Source organism: Ascaphus truei, chromosome 19 (assembly GCF_040206685.1).
Source record: "Ascaphus truei isolate aAscTru1 chromosome 19, aAscTru1.hap1, whole genome shotgun sequence".
In the NCBI taxonomy this organism is placed as follows: domain Eukaryota; kingdom Metazoa; phylum Chordata; class Amphibia; order Anura; family Ascaphidae; genus Ascaphus; species Ascaphus truei.
In genome coordinates this window covers 11,778,868-11,798,119 of record NC_134501.1, presented here as the reverse complement: position 1 = coordinate 11,798,119, position 19,252 = coordinate 11,778,868, and the positions used below count along the sequence as shown (strand labels likewise).

The 19,252-nt window shown below is 44.1% G+C and overlaps 1 protein-coding gene across 4 annotated transcripts in view; it reads right to left on the bottom strand.

Moving 5' to 3' along the window:
- HYDIN (HYDIN axonemal central pair apparatus protein) overlaps nucleotides 1-19,252 on the bottom strand; it is a 165,755-nt gene that overhangs the window by 30,125 nt on the left and 116,378 nt on the right. For all 4 annotated transcript variants that reach the window (XM_075576578.1, XM_075576577.1, XM_075576575.1 and 1 more), the window contains 12 exons: nucleotides 13,786-14,027; nucleotides 13,049-13,169; nucleotides 12,157-12,361; nucleotides 9,857-10,092; nucleotides 8,737-8,888; nucleotides 6,988-7,177; nucleotides 6,446-6,560; nucleotides 4,996-5,250; nucleotides 3,839-3,981; nucleotides 2,368-2,586; nucleotides 1,015-1,175; nucleotides 806-915 (listed from right to left, as the gene is read on the bottom strand). In XM_075576578.1, the coding sequence (XP_075432693.1) occupies nucleotides 806-915; nucleotides 1,015-1,175; nucleotides 2,368-2,586; nucleotides 3,839-3,981; nucleotides 4,996-5,250; nucleotides 6,446-6,560; nucleotides 6,988-7,177; nucleotides 8,737-8,888; nucleotides 9,857-10,092; nucleotides 12,157-12,361; nucleotides 13,049-13,169; nucleotides 13,786-14,027 (2,149 nt within the window). The remainder of the gene's footprint in view (nucleotides 1-805; nucleotides 916-1,014; nucleotides 1,176-2,367; nucleotides 2,587-3,838; nucleotides 3,982-4,995; nucleotides 5,251-6,445; nucleotides 6,561-6,987; nucleotides 7,178-8,736; nucleotides 8,889-9,856; nucleotides 10,093-12,156; nucleotides 12,362-13,048; nucleotides 13,170-13,785; nucleotides 14,028-19,252) is intronic.

Sequence of the window (19,252 nt, the reverse complement as noted above, 5' to 3'; positions counted from 1 at the left end):
GGCGCTTGTTACTCTGAAAAGCACCCCTTACGTACATACATTTGCATGCATATATAAAATATAACCATTTAAAATGTCTGCAATATTAGTGATGTCTGTGGTGAGCCTGTACTTCCTTCCTGGGGGAACAATGAAGACTATTAAATCCTCTTTGTAAACCCCCTAGGTGTTGCAGACAGAACCCAATGCAGATGATCACTAAATATTTGCCTCCAAGGAAAAATCATATGAACATATTTTGTCAATGAAACCAATGAAGTCTAACTGATGGTATATAGCAGTAAAAAAAAAAAAGTGGGTGAAAAAAGTAGTACTACGGAGCTTCTTTGTTTAGAGCATGCTACAAAAATGAGAGATATGTTGGTGTAAGTGGTGGTAAGGATAGTCAATCTTTATATTTCTGTGCTTGTAGTATATATGGCTGGGTAAGAGGGAAGAGGTAGGAGAGCAGTGGAAACACAGATCCCTTAAAGAGATATCTTGTACACTGTTTGCAGCTCTCACAGAGTGAAAGAATGGGCTACTGTGCATACACAGGTTGGGTATGTGCAGGTGTTAACCCTTCACCTGGAGTGCAGGGACAGTGCCTGCAAAATGTCTCTGTAAAGCGCTATGTAAAACCAGCAGCGCTACACAAGAATATACAATTATTATTATTATTATTATATTCACTAGCAGTCTAAATGAACACACATCCTACAAATAAAAACCCACTCTACATTCAGCAGACGCACGGCCCTGGTCTAGCTTCATACACACAACACCCTGCCTTCTTCTTTTAGCCCAACTTCCCACACATCCTTACCCTCCGTATTGGGAAGTCCTGGGAGGAAGCTGACAGATTTGCTATGTCCCTCCATTTGAAGATGCCAGGAGAACTGCAACCGCACAGTGCCAATATTCTGCATCTGGTACCTGCAGGGATTCGAGGAGCAGGAATGAGATCCAGGACTCATTAACCAGATCCCTCCCCACCTCTTTGCTCCCTCCTATTCCTCTTCTCCTCATACTCACTTGTAAACTCGGGTTTGGTAGAGAAGAGTATCTTTGAACTGCACTTTGTCAGACTTTGCTGTATACTGTGCGTGATCCACTGTGGTGCTGACCAACAGCTCCAGCTCATGGGAGCCTTCATCCAGCACCAGATGGGTTGGCTCCGGGTCCGTCTCAATCACCTGCAAACAGAAGGCTGTCATTCCTCAAACACAGTGGACTACTGAGGCGCTCATGCTGCATAAGTACCATTTCATGTTTGATAAGTATGTTGCAATTTCCAGGATGCTAAAATCCATTCTCCTTAAAGTAAGTGCAACTGAAAGTAGAATTCCCTTGAATTTTCCCAACACCCAGGGCCGCAGACAGATTTCACGGGCCCAGGACTAGAGTTACGTCTGGGTTCCTGGGTCCTCTGTGTCCAGGAATATAAGTGTCTGGGTGTCTGGCTGTCTTGATCTCAGCACAGCCTTTGTGCTCAAGACAGTATCTGTGTGCAGGCTTCTCTGCTCTCCTGTGTCAGCACAATTGCTGTGTTGTACTATGGAGTCCTCCCTAGGCTTCTTTCACAGGAGGCTTTTCAACCTGTCTGATTACCAGGTGGAGACTGGTTAATTGACTGGCTGCAATTAACCAGCTCCCTGCTGGATTTCTGAATACTAGAGGCTTTTATTTAAACAGGGATAAGTCCCTGTTACAATAACCAATATTGATGTCACTGTTTTCATGGTGGAAACCCCTATAACAAGTATGAAATTGCTCAGACATAGTCAGTATTGCTTGTTTTGTACTGCAGAATTTACATTTTTAGGGGAGTACGCATATTAACACTTCATTTTCAGAATTCTCTTCTCAAATATACACATTGATATTTAGTTATAATAACTATGGCTATTCATTTCCAGACTTCTAATCGTCATACCCCTAAAACATCGCTGCATTCCACCAATAACTCTAGCTACTGACAACCACTACCATTCATCTCCCCAAAAACCTATAAAGAAAACCCCACTGACTGAGTAAATCATGCATAGAGCTACAGTTTAGTGGGTGTTGGTTCTAAACTTAATTAACGCAGAAAACCTAAAACGGGTCTGTGTGTTAGGACTACTGAATGTTTGCAGGGCAAGAATATGCGGCTTGCTTTTCACTGCCCATGTGTCATTGCACACCCTGTAACTGCCTCCTTCACTTCTTTCATCTGGGCCCTCATTCTCTAGGCCCTAAATCTCCAGACATGGAAGGAAGGCTAAGCTCTCATCCTCAAATAAAAATCCAAACTTTGGATACTTTGCACACTATGAACACATACACAATTAACCCATGGGCATGTGATCCACATTCAGCTTTGGTACTGTTAAGCACCACACACACCTTTTTCTTGGTAGGGCGCTGGCTGGAGAGGTCTTTGCTGGCATCCACCCAGCGCACTGTTTTGAACCGATCGTCCCAGTCGGCCACTTGGTCACGGGGCAGCTGGAATGAGATCCGTGCCACCTTGCACTTCACTGGTGACCTTCTCATGGCCACCGCTACATCTGACTTCAGCGTCACTGTCACATCCTTGGCGCAACCGGCATGGATGTGTCCAATCTGCATAGGAGATGAGGCCAAGTCAATGGAAGGCACATGCAACATTAGTGCAATAGGGGTACTCTGTCCCCATGTAAAGAGAAAATCCCTACAAAGGTTTTTAGAATAACCATCTTTTTTTTTTTTAAACTGATGTACATTAATAAATAGATTCTTAATTTCTCGTTAGAAATCTGATGTACAGTCATGTGAAAAAGAAAGTACACCCTCTTTGAATTTCATGGTTTTACATATCAGGGCATAATAACAATAATCTCTTCCTTAGCAGGTCTAAAAATTAGGTAAATACTACCTCAGATGAACAACAACACATGACATATTACACCGTGTCGTGATTTATTTAACAAAAATAAAGCCAAAATGGAGAAGCCATGTGTGAAAAACTAAGTGATATGAGGGAAGGTCAAGTGTGACCTCTTCAGCAAAAAGGAAAGGGAGGGAAGGGGGATAGAAGAGGGGAGGGGAAGTAATAATTATGAAGTATTTCTCGCTTTACACTGGCGCCATATGGTGGTATGTAATAATAATAAACATTGTTGTTGCAATTGGGTGATGGATTACTTCTTAGATTTACTTCCTCCGGGATGCTTCTTGTCTTTTCTGTGGCTAACCGGTAAAACTATGAATCTTCCCGAGATAGAGGGAATAAGGGAAATATAACTTAAATTCAGCACTAGATTCAATTCTGATGTAGCCTTTTTAATAGTATACCATGTGTGTTACCAACACACATTTATTTGTTCTTTAGCCAATAATGCCTCGATCTCGAGAAAATGGCAGATTTTGTTTTTAACCCAATTGTTGCATCACTCTGATCTTAGACAGACTTGATATTTATTAGATGTAGGGGTTCCCAGCATTCAGTATGAAAAAAATCAGATGAAGGCATCAATAAGAAAATAACAATGATGTATTCAAGAAAATGGCATTTTATCAGCCAACCCTATTAGGGGCTAGGAAAAAACTTTTACATGTAAACAAGGGCTAAACAATAAGTAACAAGTCTGGAGAGGGAGAAAGATGGAGGAAATACAAAGGGAACAACAACCGTGGGGGGGAAAAAGAAAGATAAAGGGAAGGGGGGGGGGGGGGGGAGAAACAACGTATAACAAACGCTCAGGTCAAGGTGATAAAATATTTTATCTGCTCATCAGCTAACCCTCTTTCAATGGGATCCAGTCATACTGTATGTTACCATCAGGAGTGCTTTTCTGCCTTGCATGATGAGATGAGACACAACATGATGTTATACCTGAGGAGAGAAGTGCAGGTGGCTCCCTAGAGGCCACTCAAACCTCATGGCATCCACTTTGCTGCGATTGGTCATGGTGAAGGTCACCTGGTATTCCTGACCAATGTGACAGTCCCCAAAGTGGACGTGATCAGTACGAGTAGCTGTGTGGGTAGAGAGAGAACATTATATTTATACACATTGCAGACAGCACGTACTAGAATTGCCCATCATATATACATCTATACTACCATCGTTACACATAGTGGACGAGTTGCACAAAAGGTGCATATTACTATGTGTTGCTTTGCCATAAGAAACCTTACAGCCAATCCATTTGAATGGGCCATACAAATGTAGATGATTAGTGCAGGGTTGGCTAACATCAGTCCTCAAGGGCCACCAACAAGTCAGGTTTTAAGTATAACCCTGCTCCAGCACAGGTGGCTCAATCAGTGGCTCAGTTAATGACTGAGCCAGTGATTGAGCAACCTGTGCTGAAGCATGGATATTATTAAAAGCTGACCTGTTGGTGGCCCTTGAGGACTGGAGTTGGCCACCTCTGTATTAGTGCAACCTGTAGCGTGCTCCCATGTGTGAAATGGCTGATCCAAAACATTGGTCACTTGTCTCGTTGACGTGTTGTGTATGTCCCACTGCAGAACACCACTGGTTGCAATAATGTTGCCTACATCTGTAAGGTGTCTTTCAGTGCTGGTGGTGTCTTACAGGCCAAAGTCTTAAGGGGACAGGCCACTGAAAATATAGGCTTTATATTTTATATGGAAACCCCAGTCTCATAACTATCAGACTACTAGACATCTCATCCTTTAAGTTTTTCTCTTATTTCTCACTTTGATTCCTACTCAATATGCTGTAAAGTCGTATTTCCTTTGAAATCTTTTCTACAAAGGGGAAGGTAGATTCACATCATGCCCAATATACTGTAGGTCTTTGTGTTCCCCCTTTTATCTTCCTTCCCACAGGCAGGGATGCCATTATTTTAGTGTGTTTATTTTCCAGAATAGATTACTTTATATTTTTATTTTTTATTACTGTTATGTACTTATTTTTGTGCAAATGTTTGTCATCTCCCATTGCGCTGGGCTACTATATTTGTCATCTTATAAATTAAATATATAACATGAATATAATAATAGCACTTCCGGTATCCTCACCTTCCACAACGTCCTCCTCCAGTGGTCCTTCGGGAGTAATTGCCTCCTCTCCTGGGCTGTGGATGTTGTCGAGGGTCAGTTCATCCTGATATCCCTCACCCACCAGCTGCACACAGGTTTGGTCATACTGATTGTCCAGCACGGACATGCGCAGAACGGCCTCACTGCGCTGGGCAGAGGCAGGACGGAAGACAACGTCAAACTCTGCTGTATCCCCAGGGTGCAGGATCAGGGATGCTGTGTGAGCCCGGAGCTCTTAGAAGATGAAGGGAAAAAGACCTCGTAAGGAGGGGACGCCCAGCGAGAAAGCATAGTGTTTGCGTGTGAAATCAGCTGTATGTGTTTATCTTGGAAAGAGTGGCGTTTATGTGTGTGTAGTGTGTGTAGTGTGTCCTCCAAAACTGTGTAAATTGCCATTGCTGCACCTTCTCCATGCTGATCATATACTCTCTATAGTCTACTCAGCCATTAGATTTTCTTTTATGAATAAGTTATGCAGTAAAAACACTTCAACGTTGTGTCTTTTTAAAGAAATGCCCAATTCTATGAGATCTGCATGATACCATAACTAATCTATAATTACAGCAGCTTAGAAAGTTGTGCTCCTAACTATTCGTTATATAAAGTAATATGTGTTATTTATGTTGTTGTATTGATGCGTAGACCTCTCTGGGGTCGTTTTTGTCTCTGGCAATGAAGTGCAGTGGAAGCATTCTGATTTTTCCCTTTGATAATTTTTTTTTTTTTCGGTTTTGCTCCAGTTGTGAAGCCAGGAGACTTTGATAAATAGAGATCTCTGCGTTTATGAATGAACAAACATGCACACAAAATCTGTGGGGCATACAGTATGCATCATGTGTCCCAGCTGAACTATTACTCCACAAACAGGTGCAAAATGTGTCATTTTGATCAAAATGCTTTGCTCCACTTGCGCCAGTGAGTGTTTTGGGGAGTGGTTATAGGCGTTAGGGGAGGAGAATGCGCAATATTATGATGTCTGGCAGCCAAGGGGTTACCAAATTAATATTTATTTTAATGGGATTTTTTTTCTTTGATAAATCTTGTGTAAGATTTTGCAAGATTTTGCCCCAGAACTGCACTGCTTTTGCCCTTACACACAAACCCCTATGATATTAATACCAGACAGTGTCAATTTCAAACAGAGAGAGTAAAATACAGGAGATATCTGCCAAATGAATGTGTGAGAATATGATATCACGGCACAGAAGTGTGTTATTTGGAGCACGACAGTTTCTTTTTTATATTTTTCTGCTGGTAGCTACATCAAATGTAATACGTTTCTGAATCACATTTCTTACATTTGATGCAGACGGACTTTAGACCTTGGCAGCGATATCTGAGACTAGAGAAAGTGAAAGAGCTGACAGTAAGCAGTGGTGCTGCCAGCTTTTTAGGCGTTCTAAGCAGGAATATTTTGGGCTGGCAATACCTTTGCTGGGTGGCTCCGACTCCCCCTCTGAACTCCAAATAGGGTAGATGCAGTGGGTGTTGGGTTTAGGCTTTAAAGTGAAGACACCTTGATCGTGTGGCATGTCGATGTTTAGCTGAGGGGAGGGAAATTGTATGGTTATAACACGTAGAGGAGAATGTCACCCTTCTGTCATGCCCCAAATCTCACCCTACCCCCTAAAGTACATAGCGTATTAATGTGAACAATATACAACGACACTCTTGCCGTGTGAAAATGAACATCATTTTATTATGTTTTTAATATTGAAAATGACAACACAAAACCAGCCATCTGAAGTCTCTTCTGTTTAGAGAACAGATATTATAAATATTGTAGGATCTCTTTTAATTATTATTTAAAGGCCCATATTTAGTAAGCAAACTTCTGCCATAAGACACCATCCGGGCACTGGTAGACACCATACAGACTATTGACTTAAATATGCTTTATTATCCCTCGACACTGTACTAGCTATAGATAAAGGCAGGCTTTGACATTGTGCTAAGCAGCAACTATTTCACCTGTGCAGGGATGGACCCTTCATTCTTCAGAACTAGAGGAAGCTGTTGGCACTGGCCCAGCAGAAGCCTTTGGAAAACTAAAAGGGGGTTTCCACGCTTGTTGCGCAGCACAGGGCGTAAGATGGCGACGCGAGGAAGGTTCCCTTCACCGCTGATGTCGAAGGTCAAAATTCGGGTCTTTGAGTGCGCACTAATGGGGCAGATGGGACAAAACAGATATTTAATATGTTAAGATAAAAACATGCAAGGAACAGTAAGTTATTGAACAGCTCTGCCATGTCTACTAATTTGTGCTGCCATTACAGAACTTACTCATTCACTACAGTTCTGACAGCTTCTGAATCCTGCACTGATGCTCCTCCTGCTTACCCTGCGTTGAACACCCATGACACAGCCACTGATGTGTAACCATGTCCTTCAGCACCTTCTGCTATTTCAGTGCTGTTTAACTTATGCAGTTTGGCCACTACACTTCAACCTCGTCCTTCAACATCTGCAGTATTTTGTTATATCATTTGAGTGCCTTCTACTATTCGATTACTGAACCATCACACATACCCCGGCACTTTAAGACTGCTTATCAATCAGGTAAATACCAGGTAACTGGTAAATATCACTTCTATTACATACAGGACTTCCAAAATTCTTACACTAGCATAACACATTCTACTGAATGAGTTAAGTTGTTGGATACGTGTTATATATTGAACCAGTAAGTCCTTCTTGACATACAGTATAAGGAATTGCACTGGTAGAAGCACAGATCAAAAGAGGACTTTAATCTCATCACAGTTTGCACCTCTGCATATATTGTCCTGTGTAGATAAAATGAGTACCAAAGATAATTTAGGACCAAAAATGTATAACGTTTTTACTTGTGAAGAACTCTGGATAGACGGCCTATATTTTATTTATAAAATGTTTTACCAGAAAAAAATACATTGAGAGTTTCAAAGTATGTCCTCAGAAACACGATTAATACACAATTGTGGGGTGTTGTGTTAAACTCATTAATGTTGGGCAGCAGTGTTCAGATGTGTGGCATCAACCACGTGAAGAAAGCGTTAATATATACTGTAGCACCATTTAATCTCTTTTATTAAAATACCCGAATTAGCAGGTTCGGATACCCTTAGTTAGTCTAATAAAACACAACAGGGATAAAACTCACACACAGTACAACGTCCTGACGCTCGTTTCGCTTAACGCTTCATCCCCTGCTGCATTTTTATTAAACGAACTATGGGTATCTGAACGAGATATTCAAATGTTCTGTGTTTTAACTGTAGGGCAGAGGTGGCCAGCTGCAGTCTTCTGGGGCCACCAACAGGCCAGGTATTGGATATCCCTGCTTCGGCACAGTCATTCTGACTGAGACACTGATTGAGTTACCTGTGCTGAAGCAGAGATATCCTTAAAACCTGATCTGTTGGTGGCTTTTGAGGACTGGAGTTGGCCCCTCCTGCTCTAAGGGCTTATTCTACAGCACTTGATTGGGTCATTTTCCCTGTTGACCTCGGCTGGTGTAGAATAAGTCTTGGCTCCATGTGGTTGATGTGCACGATTTAAACATGGCTATGTGGATGGATAGTTTTTATCCATCACCCAAATTCCTCTGAGTGTGCCGGTTTCAAGATGTGTGTGTTTGTCATCATGAATGAAGGGTGTACAAAAGCAGCATGTACCTCCATCTTGTAATGGTCCTGGCTGTGGGTTTACTTGGGGATAATTCCCCTGTCCCTATCTTACCTTCCCATCCCCTCCACGGAAGCCTCGAAGATGCACTGGTACATCTGCATGCTCTGTGGGGTGAAGGTCACGCTGGCAAAGCAGTGGCTGTGGCCGAGGATGCTCATGTGAGGTGGGTCTACCTCAAAGATATCATTGATCCGAGCTGCAAACTGGAATTGGGGGATAAAAAGAATAATCAATACTATAAAGCCCACTAATACACGCCTTGCATCTGCTCCACATATATTTTGTGAACCAAAAGATATCTGCACCTATACCTATGTTAATTTCCCAGCCCAAAGCCCTTTAGTTGTGACATGTGACGTGACAGCATCCCAGAATCAGGAAATAAAAATAGGATAGAGGAACAACGTTACAGTAGTGAAAGTATGCGTACGAGATACAATATTAAGTAATAAAGATAACAACATAAGGGCAGTGATTAAAAACAAATCAGAAAGGAATATGATAAGAAAGAAAAGAAGAGGTAGGGGTTGAGTAGGCAAATATTAAGGGAGAAAAATGGACAGATGAGTCAGGCCAAGGGAGAGAGAATAGAAGAGGTGTAGCAAGAAATGCAGGAGAGGGAAAGAAAGAAGTCACAAGGGAACACTAAGGGAAGAAGAAAAAGATAGAGAAATCTAAGGAATATGAGGTGTGAGAGGAAGTACATAAGGAGGTCAGTGCAGAGATCTGACACTTCGTAACTTCCTATACCTCACTTCCAAAAAAAGGCATATTTCAGAGCAAGCTGCTAAGTAAGAAAGGGCAATGCAGGACTAATGGGAAGGGAATCAATTGACCTAGATCAGGGGTTTGCACTAAATTTTCTAAGGGGGGCACCGAACCGAGCCCCGCACTTTAAGAGGCCAAGCACTCTTCCGTCCAACATTTTAAATGATTGCCGGGGGTGAGCACGGGGCCTCTGTAACTGCCTCTTACCTTCTCTCCGGCTTCTCCTCCTGCATCTTTTGATGTCAAATGGCAATGCGTTGCCACGACAACCCGACATCACATGACGCCGCAGAGATGAGGAGATTCCGGAAAGAGCAGGTAAGAGGGCAATGGGGGGGGCGCGACGTAAAAAGTTTGCGCACACATGACCTAGATGGTACTGTACTTGTGCCACCTTCTATACCTTTGTAGAAATGGGCTTGACGGTCAGCATAACGTCGCAGGGAACCTTGCCAGTGTTCAGGATCTTGAAGCGAGCTGTGGATGGCTGTCCTACAAGCACATTACAGAACAAGAAGCGGTTCTCCTCCTGCAGGTACACCCCTCCTGTCTGCAGAGAGGGCAAGTACTGCACAATCCTGGCATCCCCCACAATACGGTGCTCCTCAAATATACTTCCAATGTCATCTGTCACAAAACCTGCATGGATAGGACCCAACAGAGAGAGCAAAGCTGAGTTAATGCGGAAGACTGAACAAGGAGACTCATTCTAAAAGGTGGCTCAGTTTTGTTTGACACATGCGTAATTGTAAGTTGTATTGGTTGTGGTTAATTTCACCAAAGAAGGCATCTAAAAGATCCTGGCTACCCCGCCATATTATTACTATGTCACCTATATACATCCGCCAGAATAAGCTGAAGATCTAGCCTCACCTATCCGATTAACCTCTGAAACTCCATGTGGAAATGAATTTATAGATTGCAAACTACACTAATCTGTAAGTGTATAAGTTTAACTTTGAGTGTCTAAATAGGTTAACAACCTTTATTAATACACCGTTGTCCCCTTTTTGTATTTATCTATTCTACGCTTAACATCTGCACTTGAGTAAATGCGCTGGAGGACATCTTTCTTTCTTGCTCACATTTTGGATAGACGTGGAACTCTCTCCTGGACTCTGGCAGCTGGATTTAAGTATACCATTTTGGACTCTATACCTTCTTCAATTTATATTTATTTTGCATAAACACTATATTGTATTAATTTAATATTATTAGGTTAGTGATTAATGCTACTTCTTTCTTCCTTTTAAATAATTTTCTTAACTATATCAATAATAATAATTCAAATCTTATATTCACTTCTAAAGTGAGTGATGTAAAAATTGACTTCTTGGACCTCAACATTTATGTAGGAAACAATCAACTAAAACAAAAACCTTTTAAAAAGGTAGACAGCAATAACTTTATTCTATAATCCAACTGCCACTATCCTAAATGGATCGACAACATCCCTTTTGCGCAATATAGAAGACTTAAAAGCAATTCCACCGATGGGGATGTTTTTCTACAATAATCATAACCCCTAACCAAAAAATTAATTGAACGTGACTACAAAAGATAAAAAAATAGATGAAGCATTCAATAAAACTATAGCCTTGGATAGAAGATAATTTCGAAAGACTAGAAAGAGCAAACAAAATCCAGGTAATACTAGAATGTGTAAAGTGTCGTTTGTTATACAATAGAGAAGCTAGCAATATTAGAGGTAATCTAAACAAACATTGGCATATCCTGAAAAATTGTAATTTTTTTTTAAAGCCCTGAATATTAAAAAAAAAAAAACTAACTGGCACCTAGTACCTTAAAAAAAGATGGAAAAGCCCAAAACTAGCTGGTTAAAACTTCCCAAAGGTTTTTTCAATTGGAGAACATGTAAAGCGTGTAAGTTCAGTTCAAAAAATGGGGATTCTTTTCAATCTAATTTCTCAGGATACGAATTCAAAGTGGCAACACATATAAATTGTAGAACCGACTGTGTGGTTTGCCTGTTGGGCACTCCAATATGGGGGGGGGGGGGGAAACCGCACCCCCCCTGAAAGTAAGAATCCTGGAACATTTGGGAAATATCAGGAGAAAATTGATGACACCTAATGTGTCAAGACGCTTTATGATTTTCCATGAATCAGATCCTAAAGGATTTAGCTACATGGGCACAGGACATGTCCTACCCAATTGGAGAGGAGGGAGGATGAATTATTTGAAGTTCCTGGTGCCCATCCTTGCTTGTTAACGCCCAGCCTGCTCGAAGCATGCACCCTGAGCAAGGTAACGCATCCTGAGTAACCAATATTGGAGACACGGATGTAAACTCCCTAATAGCCGGGCACAGAGGGTTACTGGACGTCAACTTTATATTATCTTAGTCATAACGGGCCATATATGTTAAGCAGTGCTACTCCAGAAGACATCTTCATGGTCCATTCAAGTGAATAGACTGTAAGTTGTCTTCCAGCATGAAGATGTCTTATGTTGTAAACACTTCTTAATAAATCTAATAGATCTGTAAAGGGAATAGTAAACTGTTTACATCATTGTGTCTATATTAACAATGTTAAGGCCTAAAAACTATGGCTTTGCTACATAAACCATTTCTGAATAAAATCAGTGAACGGAGTTCATACAAGAAGTGGGTCAATAATGTTTAGAATGTAAGTGGAACCCAAAAGTAGTAATGGTTTTGGGGGTAGGGATAAGGAGTACCTGGGGTGCAGACATCAGTCACAAGTCGAAAAGGTATCCCGTTAGGATGATCCTTGGGGTCTCGATCAGAGATATCTATGGCCAGGAATTCTTCACTTTTCCCCAGTTGGTCAGCATAACACTCCACGTTGATTGTCTGGTGCCCTCCAGGTGGAACGGCTCCGAAACCAGGAAACAGAGTGAACATACCCAGCGAGAAGCGTGTCTGGGAGGGGATAAGCACAAAGTTTCGTCTTACTGTATATAGCCACATCAGATTATACTAGGATAGGCGCTCTGCTCACTCTGCCTGTTCTGTTCCTCATCTTTCGCCTCATGTCTTATTTCTGTGGACCTTCAAACGACCTCTTTTTCTCCTCTGTCTCCTCCCATCTCTTCGTCTTCCTCAGCTGTAGCTTTCCCCTTCCCCTAAATCAGGCACTGCTCATAAAGACTCTCATTCATATCTCTCTTTTATGTCTGCTTCAACCTACATATGAAGCTTTTAAGTCTCTCTAGATTTCTCTCATCCCTAGCTTACATGGCCCTACCCTTAACCCTTTCTGTTTTCCTCTGCATTTTGCAACCCATCTCTCCCTGGCCTCTATTTAATCTAACGTGAAGCTTTTTTCTCATTGCCAGTGAAAGTTTAAGGCTTATTTATTTGAATGGGGGCTCAAGCTTGCCTGAGAAAATAACGTACATTATTGAATAAGGGTCATTGTGTCATGCAGTATACTGTACTCCGGACACTTGGAACTGGCAACAATATGCAGTGTGTACTGTGGAATGTTAAAACGACACTCAACATCAAACTAATGCAAAACAACTATTTTTGGATATTGAGGCATAAGCAGTGCCTTATTTTGACATACTGCAAAAAACTAATAGTGTGTCCTCTCACATACAGTACCTGGCCAGAAACGTTAATTTCTTTCACTTGGGAGTCAGTACGCTTGTTTTTGCCTATGCCTATGGATCTGCTGGATCCAGAACCTTCCCGGGAGCGAGTTCTCTTGAAACCATGACCAACCCTAACAAAGAGAGAGAAATAGTGAGCAGACATAGGAGCAGACATAGAAGAGATTTCTCAAACACCCCAAAATGTACAAGATGACCTGATATAATACATAGCTGTGACACTGAGTTAGCTTGGCTCAGAAAGCGATGGAGAGCTAGTCTGAGTGAGACACTTTAAACCAGAGAAATCTATAAGGTGGAACGTCCCTGACAAAGAGAGAGAATCTAGAAATACCAGTGTAAATACAACTGACAGAGAAACAATGCAATAAGCTCTGAGACAGCGAGGTTTATACAACGAGAGCACCCTAGACAGCGATATTCTCTATGAACAGAACCAAGTGATACACACACTTTAGGCAGCCATGTATCATGGGCAGTCCTAAGAGAGACATACAAAGCTATATTTCCTAAGCGATGCTTATTCACTTGAATGGACTGTGAGGTGTCTACCGGAACCCAAATGTGTCTCATGAAATAGCACTGTTTAGTAAATATAGATCACAATGGGAGCAGCTCTGAGAGATACACACTTACAGGTACAGAAACAGCAGCCACTTGGTGAACTTGCCCAAATAGGCATTTTCAGTGTTAGTGTTTATGCTTATGTGACACCAAGCTCCTCCTTACCCCTTCTTGACAGGCTGGATCATCACCTCTCCCAACAGCTTGCCGACATTGTAGCGCAACTCCAGCGGGCTGAGGTTCTCCAGTGTGAGAGAGCACAGCTTGCGACTTCCCAGCACCAAGGCACCAAAATTAATGTCCGAAGATGGGCAGAGACGATACTTAGAGAAAATGGAGTGCACTGACACTCGTATTGGGATAGTTGCAATTGTCTCACCTCCCTCACTCTGGTTGGGCTCAATTACCTGGAGCAAGACAGAGATTAAGAGTTATGCTGTTCCAATAAAAATTTCCTTCAATGTTCTACTTGACAATATGCTATTACGGATTATTTTAAATAAAAGTTCAAATCGAGCAAACGAGACCCCCTCATGTTCTCTCATTTGTGTATAGATCAGTACATCTTATGTCCTAAACACAGATATTTGTCCCTTACCCTCTTACTTGTAGATAGAAGAGATCTCATCTACATACAAACCTCCTCCACCTAAACACAGCTAAGAGAGGTCCCCTATTTCCCAGATATGACCCAGAACCCCAACCTAGAAAAGTCCTCGTCACTAAATTAAAAGTTAGCTAATGAAGTACTCAACAAATCAAAAAGTTTTAGGAAGCTGACAAAAGAATTCAGATTCGAAGACGCTTGGCACATTAAAAATAAAAACCAAAGAGATTATACATTTTATTCTCCCCCTCATGATATCTATACAAGAATGTATTATATCTTTGTCTCTGTGAATCTTTTGGATCGAGTCACTCAGACAAATATAGGTCCTATAACATGGTCGGACCATGCCCCGGTAGAAATGGTTCGGAAACCCCACTTTATTAGACCCAAGGTTTTCCAGTGGCATTTTAAATGACTCGCTTTTGAATCAGATTGAGATCGAGAAGGATATAGGGAACTCACTGGTAGATTATTTCAAGATAAATAAAGGTTCAGTTGAGACCCCCGACTGCCCTATGGGAAGCCCATAAAGCCAAAAAACTATTTTTTTCCCTATCTTAATATATAAAATCGAAAGGTTGGTACTTGCTGCGGTGAATCCGATTGGTCCTCAGCCTCTGGCCAATCAGATTGGTGGGTCTGACGTCACCCAACTGCCACTCTCTTCCCCCTCGGCGCGCCACACACACACACACACACACAGTGTCACACACACACACAGTGTCACACACACACATAGTGTCACACACACACATAGTGTCACACACACACACACACACACACACACCGCTCATCTCTCCCCTCCCTCCGCTCACCTCTCCCTCCCTCCGCTCACCTCTCCCTCCGCTCACCTCTCCCTCCCTCCGCTCACCTCTCCCTCCCGGCGCTCCGTCCATCCCCGGCAGGGGAACAGGCAGTGGCCAGGCAGGCTACCTCGCGGCGCCTAAGATGGCGGCGCCCGGAAGGACCCCCTTCCTCCCTCGCGGCGCCGAGTGAGAAGATGGCGGCGGCCGGAAGTAGAGGTAGGTGTCACAGCCTCCCTGACCCCCGGTCTCACCTGCGCGCAGCTCCACTCTCTCCCGGTGCCCGGCTCCCCCCTCCCTCCCTCTAATACCCCCTGCGCGCGCACGCGCCGCCTGACGCACGGCACGTACAGGCACGCTCTCCCCGCGCGGTCCCCTCTCCGGCCTTTCCCCCTCCTGACGCCGCTCGCCGGGTGTTGCCGCGCTCGGTTCACACACACACCGAAAGGCGGTTACGTCAGGAGGACCCCGGGGCGTGGAACGTCATTAGGTTACGTCACGGGGCGGAGCCTCGGATGACTTTTAACCCTCTGGCTGCCGTGTGTGTGTCTCACTGTGTGTGTGACACTGTGTGTGTGTGTGACACTGTGTGTGTCGCCCCCCCCCCTGCCTTTCACGCCCCCCCCCTGCCTTTCACGCCCCCTCCTGCCTTTCACGCCCCCCCCTGCCTTTCACGCCCCCCCCTGCCTTTCACGCCCCCCCCCGCCTTTCACGCCCCCCCCTGCCTTTCACGCCCCCCCCTGCCTTTCACGCCCCCCCGCCTTTCACGCCACCCCCCCTGCCTTTCACGCCACACCCCCCCTGCCTTTAACGCCACACCCCCCCTGCCTTTCACGCCACCCCCCCTGCCTTTCACGCCACCCCCCCTGCCTTTCACGCCACCCCCCCTGCCTTTCACGCCACCCCCCGCCTTTCACGCCACCCCCCCCTGCCTTTCACGCCCCCCCTGCCTTTCACGCCCCCCCCCCCTGCCTTTCACGCCACCCCCCCCTGCCTTTCACGCCACCCCCCCCTGCCTTTCACGCCCCCCCCCCTGCCTCCGGGCAACGCCGGGTATATCAGCTAGTAGCCTCATATAGGAAAAAAATAAAAAATCTCAACCAGGGAACGTTAACAACAAAAAGAATGGAGTTAGAACAGGAGCATAAAAAGCACCCATGCAGGAACATTTATAAACTTCTACGCCAGACCAGAGATGAATTACATAGATTAAGAATGGAAGATACAGAAAAGGCACTAAAGTGGACCCATCATATCTACTATGATACAGGTAATAAAGCAGATAAGATACTCATAAATAAAGTAAGAGGGGTTAGGCCTGGGACCCGCTGCGCCCGGCGGCGCAGGCGGCCGCACGAGCGTTCCCAACCAACAGGGGAATCCTGCGGAGCCGGTCCCAGTCCCCCCTCACGGCACAGCTCACTACACGCTGTGACGCGTCAGCCGCCAGGGGATTCAAGAGAATTGTAATCCCAAGCGTCGATGCGTCACGTGGTGTGGCTGTGAGCCAATGAGGAGGGGTGGCTTCAGGAGGAGGGGAGGAGAGTGTGGGGGGAAAGCAGCGTGAGTGCCTGTCAGTGTGTGTGTATGTGTGTGTCTGAGTGCCTGTCTGTGTGTGTATATGTGTGTGTATATGTGCCTATCTGTGTGTGTGTATGTGTGTGCCTAAGTGCGTGTGTGTGCATGAGTGCCTATCTGTGTGTGTGTATGTGTGTGCCTGAGTGCCTGTCTGTGTGTGCCCGAGTGTGTGTGTGCCTGAGTGTCAGCGTGTGAGTAGGGCAGCCCGCAGCAGCTCCGTCCTGCAGCCCGGGAGCCCGAGCCTCAGCCCGTGGAGGGGGGGGGGTAGCGTGTCCCTCCGCTTAAACCACGCCCCCCTCTGCTTAAACCACGCCCCTCCCCGGCTCCCTACAGACCGCATATCGTGGTCTGTGTCTGTCAGCGCCCTGCCTGTATGCAGAGCTGGCGCGCTGACGGAGGGAGTGGGGCCTTAGCCTTAGGACTAAAACGCAAGTCTCAGCGATAAGACGGAGTAATGGGGAGGTAACCTGTAACCCTTTTCAAACTGCTGAGGAGATTTCTGAATATTATAATAAATTGTATAATCTAGATTCATCAGACCCTAATCTCTATAAAACATCCATAGAACAAATAGATAGTTATTTACATTATTGTGATCTTCCAAATGTGTCCACGGAAGATCTGAAGGGTCTTAATGCTAAGATAAATATATTAGAATTAGGAGAAGTTATCAAGGGTTGGAAACCCTCAAAAGCCCCAGGCCCGACGGGCGCTCCAATATTTATTCTAAAAAATAATTTAAGATTTTAGCTCCACACCTTCTAGACCTGTTCAGTAGTTTATGAAAGGGTACCCAGATTCCTATACAAATGTCTGAAGCAAATTTGATAGTTATACCCAAAGAAGGAAAAGATCCAATGAGTTGCACGAGCTACTTGCCAATATACGGGTGGAGAGATGCATTCCCTTTCAGAGATTTGATTATTGTGTGTAGTGTACGTTGTTGGTGTTACTGTTTGATAATATATATTATGATATTTTTGTCGAAACTTTGCTACCTCCCCCCCTTTCTATTTTCTGTATCCCTTCTATGTTTTTCTAAAATACTAATAAAAAATGCAGGGACCCAAAAAAATCTTGGGCTCATCCCACCTCTTGACCAGGCCATAGGTCCAAATGTGTGCCACTGTCCATCCTACTCCTGCCACAGGTAGGATAGACACTACACTTGATCTTAGCCAAAAGGCCGAGAAGCGAGACAGACAGCTGTTTCGACCTTTTTGGGTCTCATCAGTGTGAGGTTGGTTATTGGCTGTGCAAAGGGAAGCTGGTAGCGGCCACAACCACACAAAGTAAATTATGGTGAGTATAAAAGTGACAAAATCCCTCCACCATACAGGTTCAATATTTCGATGCAACCTCGGACCAAGGTTGCACCGAAATGTTGACCCTGTTCAAATAAATATTTATTTTCCTTCACCAAGACCACTGGCGTGCCTGGGTACTTTTTCTCATAGTTAAGAGGTTAGTCTGCCATCTATCGATATTCAGTTGCTGAAGTGTCCTGATCCATGTTCCGTCTGGATACTTGATTCATGAGCACCAGTGGCAGGACGTCAGTATCGTGAGTGCCCCCTATTCAGTACATAGCCTAACCTCTTATACAGCAAGCAAATGTCACAAGTCATATGACTAGCTTGAAATAAAAAGATTGAACACATGCCCTTTCCAAAAGTGCCATCTATGAAGGCCAAACCTGACTAGCAATCAATGTGACTGGACTACAGTGCACCTTGTCAAACTGCCCATTATAGGAGGAATAAATAGGGGCTTGAAAAGTTGAACCTCAACCATATTATGAAAACACAAGAAATGTTGCTTATGGGCATACATGGAATTAGAAATAAATGATAGACACACACACTAATATATTAAACATCTAATTGCCTCTGTTAATAAAGTTACACTTCAGAACATCATTCTTCCTGTAAAGTGGTGTAGAAGCTTAAAAAAAATGAATGCAAATCAGCCTTTGATGCCTCGGGGAGACGCAAAAATGCTGGCAGAAGCCAGGCGCTTTAAATCTAGTAAGAAAAATGCCATTATCAGGAAAAGCTTTTATCTCGTCTGACCCATGTCAGCTCAAACAACAATCATCAATTATCAGATGCGGTTTCTCAGGGAAATCCATGCATGGATACATGGGAGGTGCAGAAATGTGATATAACTTGCACAGAAACACAGACCAAGATTTAAGCAGTCACTAATGTATTGTCAGGAATCCGCTCCTGGGTTTGGCTGGAGCCCATCCATCCGGAGCTTTGAAGGTTCCAGACAAACTATTCCCTGTTTCTGCAATCACCTGCCTCTTGCTGCCTCCTGTGCAGCTCTGGCCTGATTGGCCTCCTGTGCTATTTAGTGACTGCCCCGGCCGCAGGAAGTTGCTGGACATAGACTTTGCAATCCAAGTTGTAAGTAACTGTGCTTGTCACAGACTCTCTGTTTGGCCTGCTTTGCCTCCTTGTGCCTTGTATCCTGTGCCTAGTCCCTTGCTGCCTAGGGCTTCTTGCATAGTAGCCTCGGCGCTGCTTCCTTGTTCCTGGCAGACTTCGCCGCGCTGAAGCGGCTACGCTGGTTTCCCCAGCGTTTCCTGTGGCGTGTCTGCACTTCTGGTTCCTGCTTCCTCCAAGTGGAGTTTACT